The 15,006-nt window shown below is 36.1% G+C and overlaps 1 protein-coding gene across 1 annotated transcript in view; it reads left to right on the top strand.

Moving 5' to 3' along the window:
• Nucleotides 1-1,435: 1,435 nt before the first annotated feature.
• The window catches only part of LOC140154544 (epidermal growth factor receptor-like), a 152,693-nt gene continuing 139,122 nt past the window's right edge, over nt 1,436-15,006 (top strand). Inside the window, 1 exon segment of the mRNA XM_072177111.1 lies at nt 1,436-2,616. Coding sequence (XP_072033212.1) covers nt 2,520-2,616 — 97 coding nt within the window. The 5' untranslated portion in view covers nt 1,436-2,519.

The raw sequence follows: 15,006 nt of genomic DNA, 5'->3' as shown, positions 1-15,006 counted from the left end.
CGGTTGAACAGGTAGCCTCAAATTTTTAACCCGGCAAAAATATTTATTACACTATTACTCGTAGTTCTTATTAAAATGTGAATATATTTGCCAACACAACACAAATTAAACTGTCCAGAATTGATACCCGGAATTGATAAAATCACATAAAATTGAACCAGCAAAAATATGCCACTATACAGTAGTTTTATTTTATTTTATTTTATTTTCCCAGCTTATGCTAAATGCTATTGATATTTTTGTGTTTTCTCAATTAGTTTAGAGTGATCAAATAATGAGTATATTTGATGGCACATACCTGTGAAAAATGCCTATAGAAACTATCATAAAACAATGTCCTTGTAAAAAAAAATGTTTTCAATTACCATAATTATACCATTTATTATACATTGTACATGTGACATTAAAACTAGAAATCAAAACTTTGCCGACAAAGTTTAGCACACAAACACTTAGTTTCTATTTATTGAACATTCTTAGCTACTGTTGATGTACATTGTGGCTAAATATCGCAGTATTATTTTTGATGCATTCATCGATTTCAGTGCATAATTTTCATTTTGCCAATTTTGGAAAGGCATAATTTTGTATATAATTCAGGAACTTAAAAGATATCAATAGGGATCCAAAGTTCAAGCAAACTTTTTTGTATTAATTCAGATCTAGGTACCCATAAATCATATCATGCTTGATTGCTCGACTTACTTAAGTAAATACAAATAGCAAAGGTTTACTCTATAATTTGTGATGGTACCATAATATTCACTACTGATTTGTGTTGCATTTTTCATTGACTGGACTGGGAACTGTGAAATTTTTTTATTACCTACCAGGCTCATAATGATTTCTTCCAGGACAGTTCCCGCCAATTGTTCTGTGTTTCTATTGCTTTGCTTTTTGGATGAGAGACCCCATGTAGTATTGGCATAGCACCACAACAACAAGAGATCTGTACGACAAACAAGATATTAAAACATTTAAATCAGATTTTCAGTACTCTTTTTAGGTGACAGGACAGATAGTTTACATACTTTAACAGTTGCAAACTATTTAAATCCGACAATAAGAGTCTTATAATAACCCCTCTTATAACTTGTAATAGTTTATGCATGTAGACAAGATACAATCAATAGAATTGAAAAGACAGGGAATAAAGTCCAGAAAAAAATAAATAATCTGCTTTTGGCTACTGAGATAGTGGCCCTGATATGACCTTTTAAGTATTGTGATCCAAAGCTTTTGTGTTGAAGTAATACTGCTTGGACCAATGCGGCTATTGTTATGCAAAGAAGCTCCCAAAGTGCACTAGCCTATGAAAAAAAAGTGCTGGATCAAAACAAGTTACAGAAATCTCAGTATATAACTCAAACCTTGACATAGAGGGATGCTAAGGCCAAGGGCTCTACAAGTAAGACAGTAACGACCAGTTGAGAGATTTTTTTGACGGTATACACACACAGTACTTAAGAAGTATGACTCAGCCTCAGCTCAAACCACCTGCAATGTGGGACTGCTGCAAGTAAGATTTAAGTGACGCATGCATATGATGCCGAATTCTTCACTTAGCTACTACACCACAGCTCAGTGGTAGTCAACTCATAGCACTCACTCTGTACACAGTTGATGATGCATGAATTACTACTAGAAGATGGAACGTATGTGAGCCACCAAGCCACTGAACGTGAGGAATAAAATCCAGTTGCATGCATGTAATAGCATCATCAACATCACTACACTGGATTTACTATTATACACACCAATGCTGGGGGATTTTTTTTCTCTCTCTTGATCTAGTATGATTTTTTAACTCATCTTGGGTGTAAAAAACCTGATGGATGCACATTGGCGTGAAGAGAGATTAGAAGTAACGTTCGCTAGCAACTTGACGTAACCATGACTGCGTGTCCCATTGAGGCGACAGCTCATCTGATCTGATTACCACGAGAGATGAATCGCTGAGAGGTGGCGGCATCTAGTTTTTTTTATCTTGCGTGTCTTTACATTGATACCAAGAGATAGAGGATGTGCAACTCCTACATGTATGAGATAAGGTAGATTGGTTTTGAAGAAGTAGCTGCAAGTGGTAGTACTACTACAGATAAGATGTTTAATATACCAACTCATAGGGATATATCGTGAAGGTATTTTATCAGCTGTTTGCCTTGTGTATCATAGAGTTTTAACTATTGTTACAACATCTTAAAGAAAGCTGAAATAATGCAACTGTGGAATACAAGGATATTATGATTGCATTCATGTTGGAATAAAACCACTGGTGAAATATTTTGAATTTATAACTTCAAAAACACAGCCATTTGAAGAGATTCTCTCAATTAAAGGAATTATTTATATGCAGTATTAAAAATCATCACCACTTCATCAATGCACACGTACACCAACACAGAACTTTGCTGGTAACTTGCAATATTACGGAACATCTATGTATCAAGGCTTGCCCGCATTGAGGGCTATCGCCGACAGCAGCAACGCATCGTTTTTGCAGACTTTGAACCGGCTCCATGTCGTCGTCTGCTAGGATTGCACGCCTGTTTTTTTTTCTAACTTTCTTCTCAGGGACTTTTGGCTTAGCCAATGTATATTTCATTACAGAAGATGGTAAGTGGTTATTTTACTGCGTGTTTCTACTGAGGGTAAAATTCCGGGCCATGCCGTGCCGTGCCGTGCCGTGCCGGGTAACGAGCCCAGTAGAAACGACTTGGGGTAATCGGTTGCCGTGTCATGCCGGTCATGTGCTCGCCTTTTCGTGATCCACCTCTTGAGGTGGATCATGCCGGTCAAAGCGTGTAATCTGCGCGCAGTAGAAACGAGCCGTGTCATCGGTTGCGGTCGAGGTCATGCGTGTTGCAAAAATAACGCGATTTATATTCTACTTGTATAGTCTAGCTTAGGCCCTATGATGTAGTAGGTTCCTTCTTTCCGATATTATATACACTGGACACATGTGTGACTCGCATGAACTTGATGAAGTAAAATGGATATGACTTTACTTAGTCTAGGCCTACTTCTTTATAGTTAATGAGTTGGTTATATCTTTATAATTAATATATGAGCTGTAAATTAATTATCATAATAGCCAATTACTAGATCCACTGGTAAATTAATGCAATTTGGATTTTAAGAAAATACTAAATTGTGATTGTAGGTCATATGCCATGAGCTGCCATCCGTAGACATTTAAATTTAGGATATAATTAACCGTCAAATCTGTTTTCCGTACTTCGGTTTACAGGAAAAAATGCCGTGCATCGTATGCGAGACACGGCTTTCTGGTCTCAGTAGAAACAAGCTGGGTAACGGTGGCCGGATTATGATTGGTATTTTGTGCCCGGAAAATAGCGGGTCAAAAAGCCGTACGCTCAGTATAAACACGCTGTATCTGGTATGCCTGTCCCCGTATTTTTTGTTCCCCCGTAAATTTGCCAAATTCTGAGGAATGTTCACAAATGTTACAAAAATACCCAACTAAAACCATACCTTTTCCAGATTTGTTGAGAAACTCCTTGCCAAAACATTTTCTGAAATTTGTGACCCAAATGTAAACCTATAAGACCCTGAATATGATACCCAAATCTGCTGTACATTTGTACATCCCTACCCATCATTCCACCTGTCCCTGTAGTGTATGTGTCACAAATTGGTGGAAAGTTCCCTCCTCTTGCAATGGCGTTCTTTAAGGGTAGCTTATGGTAAACTATATACAGAGCAGTATATGCCTATCAAAAATACCTGTGCCCCACCAAATTTGTGACACTTCTCATGCTTGAAATCCAGCTGATTGCTTTTCTACTGACAACTTCAAGTGTAGAGTAGATGACATGGTTAAGGGTTAAAGTTTTAAGGCTTTGGTATTGAGATAAGGGGTAATTTGACTTGTAAGCAGGTGTTTTTCTTGTTACACTATCAACCCCTCCCCCTTTGGGATATTATATAGCTTCATGGAAGCATTTTAATGGTCCCTAGTATTCTAGTGAATTTGCAGAAAATAATAGGATGTTACACATTTTGAGACTTGTCGCCAAGTAAAAAGTACAATTTTTGTATATCTATAAAGTTCCAAATCAAGTTGCCAGTGCTGTTGTTAAAATATCAAAATATGAGGTATATCAAATCTTTGAAAAGACCCTGGACATCTTGTTTGATCCTATAAAACTTTGCCATTCATGTATCAGTGAACCATAACCTAAACCTCCCATTGAAATCAGTGCATATGCCACTCTGTGTCTGTCTGACTGGGGGCAATACTGGAACAAGTTCTTAGCTAGGCCTAAGTGCTGTATCTTTTAACTTACAATATATCTGGTGCAAGCTGGGGGCTCAGTCAGTACAAGAGCAAAATAGTAGCACACTTCAAGTTGGTAATTTGCGATGCACAATAGCTAAGTGAGTGATATTTGTATCATTTCAGAAAGAGGGTGACATGAAGAAGCTGATTGAAAACAAAATTGTGATTGAATCAGAATTACGATTTATCAAAACATCAAAATGTGCCAAAATTGTGATGTCATAGGAATCATTCCAACTTAACATTACATGATTGTACAACCTTTCAAGTAATAGGGCCAATATTTACCTGCCAGGTATATGTAAATCAACACAGAGGACAGAGCCTCTGAAATCCTAGCTTAATTTGTCTGGATCTGGGTCTTGCAAGCCCAGGTGTTCAGTATTTGACCTGCTGATTATCAGCTCATAGTCAACGCAAATTTTATTTTTGTGTACATTTGTCTAAAATACTGATATTAATCTTTTGAATGATATCTTTTGTCTGAAAAATGATGTTTGAGGCTACTGCACATTACTAGTACTTGCATAAAATGAACTTGGATCAATCCATCAAAAACTGATATGTTCACTATGTTCACTGGATAAAAATATGTATGGGTTAAAGTTACCTACAAAGTATACAATGTTTTCTTGTCCATTTTTACATGCAGTGGAAGTTATTCTGATTTAATATTACCAAGTCGTTAATTAATTAGACTTAATTGCCTAATTAAAAAGGATGATGTACTTCGTAACACCAGTCGGTATCGACACCAATGGATCCACCTGTCATAAAATGCATAAACAGGTGCATTTGTAGTCAACCTATTGTTATCCTCTATTGTTGTTGTGAACACATCTGTTACATCCAGTCCGGACATAAGCGCTGATGCCAATGACATACATTGTACAAATAACATGCTGTCAACCATGTCTAGGGCTGGTTGACAGTGAATCACAGCTATTACTTTTGAATTTGTACTAAAATGAACTTGGCTGTCAGTTAACTCAATAGTCATTAATCATGAACATGAATTAGACCCAAGATGGGAAGTTTTGGTAAATGACTAAATACTGCTGATATATTGATGACATGACTTGAGAATCCAGTGTGATAACATTACTTCAATGTAATGTCAGTGCATGTTTTGATATTTTCCCCCGTGTTCCATGAAATCATTATGCCTTCATACATCACAGGTATCGGAGGTATTGAAATCAAGCTTTTGTATCACTCAGTTTTGATTGGATTCCCTGGGACCGCACCCCAGGCCTGGGACTAGACATTTCCTGATCCAAAGACAATATATAAATCAATGTACAGACAAAGTACCAAATGCAAACGAAACGTTATGATAAATGCTATAAGACAGGTATACCGCTAAATCAGTGCTTAGAAATCGAGTTTAGATTGGTGTTTATTTGACTTTCTAAACACCAATCTGTCCTCAATTTCTAAATACTGTTTTTACAGTGTACTTGTAACAGTTTTTATTCAGTTTACATGGACTTTCATCAATGTTACATAACTATTTAACCGTTGGTTGATGAGGTTGTAGAAGCTAAGTTAATAATATTATATTGTTAGATGATAATCATGGCCGGGGTACTTAGTACAAATGACCATACGGGACGTGCATAAAATATGGGTAGCATTTTCAGCCTTTTGGTATATCAATGACCCCTTTTTCAAAGCCTATTTTGGTATATGAATGGGTCCTTTTTTTCAATTTTTTTTTTTTTTTTTCGGTTATCAGCCTATTTTTTCTTAATCTGGCCAAAATTTTTCAACATTTTCCCAAAATTGGTAAAAACTATGACAATTTGGGTTAAATTTGGCCGAAAATTTGGACTTTTGGTATATCAATGGGTCCAAATTTTTGGAAAAATTGGTATATTTATGGGTCCACTTTCAAATTCTCAGCAGCACATCCCTACCAATACCAAACTTGAGTACCCCCCCCCCCCCACCGCCAGAATCAGGGCTTGAAAAGTAGGGGAATTAGAAAGCTCGTTGTATGAAATTTTAGAATTAGGAGGGGACTTTAACATTCCCAAATAAAGAAATAGTAATAAATGCACAAGAAATCTATCGATATTCAAATGAACCATTAATGTAATTGTTCAACAAGTAGTTGTACTGTAAACTATCCATGCTGCCAGTGATTGCCATGCTGTGAATAAACCTCACAATAACCTCAACAAGGTATGATATTTATCTGGCCACCTCCTGCAACTTGTCATAACTACTTAACAACTATTTGAGTAATTTTATGAAGGAAAAAAAAAAGGTTATTGTAGGTGTCGGACAATTTTCTTAACCGTCACCACCGATAACTACATAGACAACCTTCGGAGAAAAGTAGGACTTCCAACAGCGAAATGGGGAGCGATATAATTGGCAGGGTTCATAGCGAGCCTCAAGGCTTGTTTTCACAGGGATTTGGTAGGGAGAGTTTCAGTCTGTTTGGATGGCATTCCCATACATGCTCAGTAAATCCTTATGAAAACTTAATAGGTAGGTTATGAAAGGAGGACTGTGGTTAATACCGACCTATTTGAGATAATCAGCTAGGATTTATCACACAATTACGATTAATCATTGGGGGTGTCTTCACTTTACATAGTGGTTTCTCTCTCTTATATATTGTGTTACATCACACAAACTCATTCCATGAATAGTAGTCATGTGATTATTTGTTCAGGGATTTAGTCTTTTTTGTTATTAGCAAACATCTTGCATCTTAAAAATCTTGGGTTACATTAATTTGAGGGCCTAGTTGATTGAACCTTTTTAACTTTATCATGTTTGTAGTTATTTTGTTATTTGTAGTGTGCTTTTGTAAACTTTTTTGATACTTTTCAAGGTTTTGGATGTTTGATACACCTTGGGCAGTTTCACAATGAATTCCCTTATCATGAAATAAGGGGGTTATTATACTGATCTGGTTGTAATCTGATCGTAATTAGATTTATTACCCTAAGACAGAGAAATTGAAAAACACTCGGACGCAAAATTTGCATGCATGTTGGCAATCAGACACGACAACCATTTATTGACTTTTGTTTAAGACCCGCACCAGTACCTACAACAAATAAACAAACAAACAAACAAACAAATTCTCAGCCGTATTATAGCCAAATATATAATAGGAGATTCTCTAATCGAGCTTAATTACCCAACCCAAGACTCTAGCGAAACAACGACCAACGGCGCAGAAAATCTCGTTTTAGCAAAATCAAATGTGATCCAAACTTGCACTCTGGTGGCCGCCACCGAGGCTAAATTCTGAGCGTTTGACCCGAACCCGTGGATCATTAAATCAAATATCATGGCTAAACCAAATGTGATCCAAACTTGCACTCGGGTGGCCGCCACCCGAGGCTAAATTCTGAGCGTTTGACCCCGAACCCGTGGAACATTCATCAAATATCATGGCTGGAAACTCAACAATAAATTACGGTACTGGTGCATACAGATCCCACGCTCCCAAGTGGAATTCCTGAGACTCTTCAACAGGTGGTCTACCTGAAGTTACAAAGGATCAAGTCTTAATGTTAGCATTCTATGACATATACATATATCATAATAAATAAATACAGAAAAGATAATTCAAAACCCCACACAAGGGACTTATTTTATAAGGAACTTGGTTAATTCCCCCTCCCCTTAAACTTGTTTGTTCACTTTGCTGCACGGATATCATTACCTAAACCTCCTCTAACGCTCCTGGATGATACACAATGGAATGAGGCACATATTTAAAAGTTGACTAGCGCATTTGAGAGCGTCTGTTTGAAAACCAGAAACTACATGGTGATATATCTGCCTATGTTGATAATGCTACTGATAACTAAATGGAACCTCAATGAAGGATTTTATTGTTGGCACATTGAAATATAAATCACAGTTTGGCTCTGTGCCACTAATTGCTGATTAGCATAAAACAGCACTATAATTTCTTTGCTGGATATTGACTGTAATCCATATAATTCTCCACAATAACACTACTAATTATGCTGGCTCTATATGCTGCGAGATACATTGTATAGTCACAATAGGATATTGAAAGAAATCAACGCGATAACTAGCCGGGTGCGCAACCTCACAAAAAAACAAGAAAAAATGAGGGCATAGTACTTGGCCCCAGAGTCTAGCTACCCCATGCCAACCTGGAGTTGATTCCTACTTCCCTTTAACACAGACTTAATCAAACAAATACCAGCACGATTGACTAAATGTTATTAATTTCAAATGTGCAACAGAATATATGTGTTGTTGAGATATAAACCGCACCTGGCGTGATGTACTCACCACTTCTACCCTCGTATAGTCATACTATTACGTAACGCAAAGCACATCAATATAATATCAGAGGGCTCACCACTGTATAAATTGTTTCTTGTACAATTTTACTTACAATGCAATTCAATTTTTAGAAATCCAGATATTAGTGATATTCCAAGTCCCATGAGATTCATTTGTCCAATGGAAAATTCCCATGTTGTCCCCTAAAGTTTTCGTCCAACTCTGCAAAATTGTATAAAATTTTTGTATATGTTGTCCACTACCCATGCGAAGTTGGATGAATTTACGACTCTTTCTTCAAATATATGAAGATGTTGATTTGAGCTTTCTGATGATCAACATCGCAATGGTTAACTTTCTTTCATACTTTTAGTTACCAATTGAAAATCTGTTGATTTCTAAGAATCGGTAATGAAGATGTTGATTTGAGCTTTTGATGATCAACATCGCAATGGTTAACTTTCTTTCATACTTTTAGTTACCAATTGAAAAATCTTTTCGTCTATCTCGGGCAGCAATCGGGTTATTCTGTTGTGTAGTGAAAATAGACCTTGTGATCCGAGTAGGGCACCCATTGCACTGGCCAGTACCCTTCGCACAACCGCTTTATCACGGAACCCAGTGATTGGGTTGTTTAGTTCCATTTTATGTCAAAAATATTGGACCAATGTGGCTAACAGCATTCTGCCTGATGTCTTGCTTTATTTTATTCTATTTCAGCACTCTCGATGTTCATGCGACCCTTTGTTCCTGAGTTGCCTTACCAAAGCGCCGGTCATGGCTAAATCATGCACAACCTATCTTCCAAATTTCCACTACTCGACATCGAAGGAATGCTCAAATTAATATTTCCCATGCAAAGTTCAACTGTGGTTGATCAAACGATGCTATTATATACACCAGAGAAGCCCTAAAGTATTAACTTTTTCGTTAGCTGGACTCGAACTTCAGAACTTATTTGGTTCAATAGACTTCTGACAGTACAATATGTGTAAAAGATGCATGTTCTCCCTTGTATTGCTCGTGCGTAAGTTCAGTTTCGCAGATGACACAAAATTTTCAATATGCTTCGCTGTGCATGTCAAAGTCTACTGTCGCCTCACACAAAGTCTAGTAGTCACTAGCAATTATAAGGGTGTCCAGGTGTACAAGTACATACAGGTCAGGCTTGTTTCTTACCACCAGCATCAAAGTGTCATTGGTATCGCCTGCAATATAAATAAAAGAAAGAAAAAAGAAATGGGAAACACCTGCCAGCACATCTATACTAATTACCCTGTGTAACTTGAGATTTTGTTTGTGATCCAACACAAGTAATCAGGAGACAGATGAATATTTAATTTGTATTAATTTCTTTCCCTGACCATTTTTATGAACCATCGTGTTATGTGGATAAGCATGACAAATTATTTGTGCGATCTATTCTCATACAAATTTAACCCTTTCAAAATATGACATTTACTAATTACTAATTCCAGAAACTGAAGCAATCTTTGCCTTAATTACCCTTAATCCACAATAAAAATGCTTTGACACAATATATACTTGTCATTGTATCACAAATGCAAGGGATGAGGGAACACATTTTCCCAATTTTTACACAATCCGGCTTTTACTTACTTGACCTCAGGAATTTTTTATCCCCATTTTTCATGAAATCCTTCGCTACATTAATTAGCTCTTTGACCCTGCTTAACGATTTTTCCTAATCAGATATCTTTATATTGGTTTCATGACCATCCAATTTATTTTACTTTACTTTTAATTGACCCCCTTTTGTTGTTGTCGTGTCCAATACAAAACCAACAGTGAATAAATCACTACCTAATCACGCCCGAAACCCAAGGCGGTAAATCCCATTGGTTCCCGGTCGAGCCAAACAATACAAATTTATCTGCATGACAATGATTGACATCTGACCCGGTAAACAATAACATGGATTGGCCCATTTCAGCAAGGGTAAATTGAGTTTAACTTGTTGCACTGTGTTAAACTTTATTTTGTCTCGATAGTGCAAACTTGTGCTAGCCCAGTTGAAGGTTTCGGAGATAAGAAGGGAGGGACTCTGAAGTAGCCAATTTACCTGTATGAAAATATTGAGATGGGTTAGGCCAAAAAAAAAAAAATTGTTGTGTTGCCCTCAACCGGCCGACCCTAAATCCTGAAAAATCAGGGTCGGCATTTTTTTTTTTTTTTTGGAATGAAGATATTTACAGATTTGTTCAAAAAATCAATGTTTTTCTCTTTAAATTAATATTTTATTGAAAGGCTAGTCTTTAATTGATGTCTAACAGGTATCCAGAAGTCAAAATTAACAAATGTCCCCTAATTGAAGAAGCATTATTTAACATTTGAGGGGATTTTTAAAAACTGAAGGTTTGAAAAAAAAAAGAAGAAATCCGACTGTCCGACCCAACTTTCCCATTTTCCCACTTGAGGGCAACACAACAATATTTTTTTTTGGCCTTAGTGCAAGGCACACATATCTGGAATAGCTGCCTGGTATCATGTGTATAATAGGCAGAAATTGTCACATATCTATAGGGCAGCTATTATAGAGAGGTCTTCTTGTACTAGCCCTTCAATATTTAGACGTTCTTTCAAAATATAGGAAATTGTTTAAATTCATATCATTTGAAATATTTCAACAACATTTTTTTAAATAAATCATTGAATAATGATTACACTTTGACATCCCATTTGTGTGGAGCCTAATTCTGCCATTTTACCATATCTGTTATTTTGAAAAGTAATATAAAGCAACGATTTCAATGAGATTTTGTTTTTAATATATTGTGCCCTTTTAAATTTCAGCTATCAGTAGTTTAAAAGCTAATATTATAAGGTAAAACAAAATTAGTTTTGGTATTTTTGTAAATGTCACGCTGATCTGGAGATCACAATGACGTCAAAACCAAGAAATGCTATTTTCAAAAATAATAGAAATAGCATAAGCACTTTGCACAAAATTGGCAACACGCACCAAAAATAGACAAGTTTGGTAAGTAAAGGGAGTAAGCAAACGTAAGCAAACGTAAGCAGCATTAAAGCAGCGGCCAACATGGGCATCAGCAACCGTAATGAGTAAATCAATTATTATAGAGAGAGCTCTAAGCTTCCCTTTGCTGTATCCAGTAGAGATTGGCTATTAATGTTCATTTGGCGTTGAAAGTAGGCGTAAAATCAATATAAACGGTCAGAGTTGTTTACAAGGTATGTTTGTACTGTCAAGTTCATTTATACAGTGAGTTATATAGGGCATGCTTTTAAGGTTGTCAAGATGAGCAGTTTGTTATTGTAGCAGTCTTACGTTTGTTTGGATTAGTCAGGGTTCTGTCCAACCCAGATGGTCATTTCTATCTTCAGTGGTATATAAACCAAATGCCATGTTTATTAAATTTCACAGTAAGTTCATTCTTGCACGCATAAAAAATTAAATGAATATTACGAGATATATCCATTGACCAATTTAATAAAATAATTTAAAAAATAACTAATTAAGTCCAGATAGAAACAAAGGAAACAAAAGATCATGACTAAATATTCATTTGCAATTAATGAATAAATTAATAATGAGATAACTCTGTGCCCATTTTGCTTGTTGGGTCCATCCATGTTGTTGCATTTTTTCTTCCAAGCACATTATCTATTTTATTGTTATCAGGAGTGAAAAATGAAGTGTTATACTTAAGTGGTTTGAATTGGTTTGCTCAGGTGAAGTTAATTGTACAAAGTGTTGTATTCTGTGTAAGACCAGTAGCCACACAAGGTTATGGAAGAGGTTACACACAAACCCTGGTTCCTCTTTGCAACACATTTTGCGTTGTAAATTTGTTTTTGTGGCTCATGTGATGCTTTTTGTGGAGTATGGTTGGAAACAGTTTTAAGTCCAAATTTTGGGTCATATCATAGGATAAAATAGTCCAATATTGATCTAAAACTGTTTGTTTCAAATCACAGATGTTGATTAGTTGCGGTCCAAAAGTTGCCTAATTAGTCTCCAAACTACGTATTTTTGCATACATTTATTTTTGCCATATGGGGTGATGAGAGGGACATTTTTGCAATTGTTATTTTCGCGATTACCCATTTTCGCCCTATACTTGCAATACATTATTACATTATATTCGTGTGGTGTTAATTTTGTGAAATCTGCGACAATAAATCACAAAAGTTATCACTTATACATTACAATGATTGCTATGGGACAGGGTACTTAGTAATTGAAATGGTAAAAATGGCAGCCAAAAATGCCCAAGTACACTACCAACCTTGATTCTGAAACATGACCTGTCTGCAGGTAGTCAAGCATTTGAAGTTAATGATAATAATTCACTACACTTGTTTACTGAAATTGTCCTGTAAATCTATATAATTGTCTCAATTGTCCTTTGGTGATCAATCACACTGACAAAATTAAATTATTTATCACTGACTTTATACATAATCATTGATTCCTGTGTTTACCGACAGTTTGAAAGTTTAAAAACGTGGCTGTAAACTTGATCAAGAACAAGTGCATCCATAGTAAAATTGACAATAAAAAACTGGGCCAAGATGCAATTTAAAAAAAATCCTGTGTAGCGCATAGCTTTTTTTGCCAAATAAACCAAAAAAACTAATATTATAAGCTCGGTATTCGCCATCGAATTGAAGTAATAAATCGGATTAACTACCATAGCAATGGGGTAAATCATTTTTCGAAATACCGCGCTGCACTAGTATGTTCATGCGATACCTCTGCATTAAACCATATCATGCTGATCACTTGCACCTATAAGATAAGTATCTTTGAAAGGAGTGGTATTGTATTCAATCTATGATTGCAGACATGCACAGGTGATGAGTACAACCTAACCTACTTGTTGAGCAGCGTGATATATTCAAAAATTGTTTTACCCCATTGCTATGGTAGTTAATCCGATTGTTATGTCACTTCAACTTCTATAAGACATAGATTTCTGACCAAATGTTTCTGAGACAAATCTTATACATTGTACCTGTGCGAATTTTAAAAGATGGTACATGCACAGTAGTAGGGTGTACCTCATACATTCCAGTAAAATGAACTCTTTCCATTTCCTGCTCTCTCTAACAACCAAGAACATAGAGTCAGAGGCTAAAGCATTCTAAATCAACCATGTGATTGTACATGGGGTATTATTAGCTCAGGGAGATATTTATGATACTAAATATCAAAATAATAACAACATAATAATAGTAGGCAAAAATAATTGTTTTAAGGATCCGGTTACCACTAAAAAAAGGCCCACTTTAATTTCCTCACTATGACCAACTCTGTAAACATGCAATATATCAAAATAAATTCTATTTGTAACATGTTCTTTTCATAGTCCATCCTAATAATACAATTACAATTTGAATAGAATATAAGTAACAAGTGACAGAAGACAAATATACTTATTTTCCCACAATTTCTGTTTGCCACCTCAAAGCTCAAGTATTTGCAGGTATTTTAAACCCTACAATCATTTTGCAGGCGTGACATCACTTGTCACACACTGGCAAAAAATCTTAAGATTTCGGACATTTTAAAAATGATTCAGTGTAAAAGCAAATATGGTTCATTCATCTTACAAATATAATGCATGCAGATGAAAGCAATGTATACCAAGAGAGGCGTGGTTAACATCTCAAGGATTACATGTACAAATGTCAAAAATGGGACGGTGTGATCGATTGATGCAACCAGAGAGTTAAGATGGTAAATGATTCTCTTCCAGTTTTTCTATGTCATACTACTAGTACCATCTGGCATGTCTGATCAAGTGAAATATTGCAGGCGAGCTTGTAGATTCCTAATCAAAGAAATTACAGCTTGCTTATCCTGCTTTACCTGCATTTAACAACTTGGGGAGCTGGTCCTGGTTGTGAATGTTGACGTAGGCTAATTAGAGTTATGTGCTTGTCTGAATGTAATGATGCTATTAATGGTGTGTGTCATGGGCCACTGATGATGACATTGGCAACTCCTGTAAAGTGTGTTGTGGCCATGTAGGGTTTTGCATAGCAAACCCCTACATTAATGTCATGTTTCCCCCTATCAGAAGTTGTGTAAATTTGTGTCATCTTGTATCATCCCTTGCCTTCCCACAATGCATTTCAATTGTCTATACTAATTTGCTACTAGTGCAACATGGGTCGATAGTGACAAAAAGTACCTCAATGAACAGAGCACATCCAGATCTTGCAAAATATGTATCAACCCATGTTTAGGAAGTCTATTTTCAACATTAAAACTGTACAAAGTAATATGAGTGTCATTTGCTGTAATGAGGTGATGCGTCATGTTGCAAAGGATTCTGGGAAGGGTAAGATATCTACTCCGACTTGCATAGACACAACTCAAAATGTTTCAACTGACTGTGACACAAGTTAGTGAAATCATGAGA

Source organism: Amphiura filiformis, chromosome 6, assembly GCF_039555335.1.
Source record: "Amphiura filiformis chromosome 6, Afil_fr2py, whole genome shotgun sequence".
Taxonomy (NCBI): Eukaryota; Metazoa; Echinodermata; class Ophiuroidea; order Amphilepidida; family Amphiuridae; genus Amphiura; species Amphiura filiformis.
Note: the sequence above shows the minus strand (reverse complement) of the source record. Positions and strands in the feature narration are given on the sequence as shown.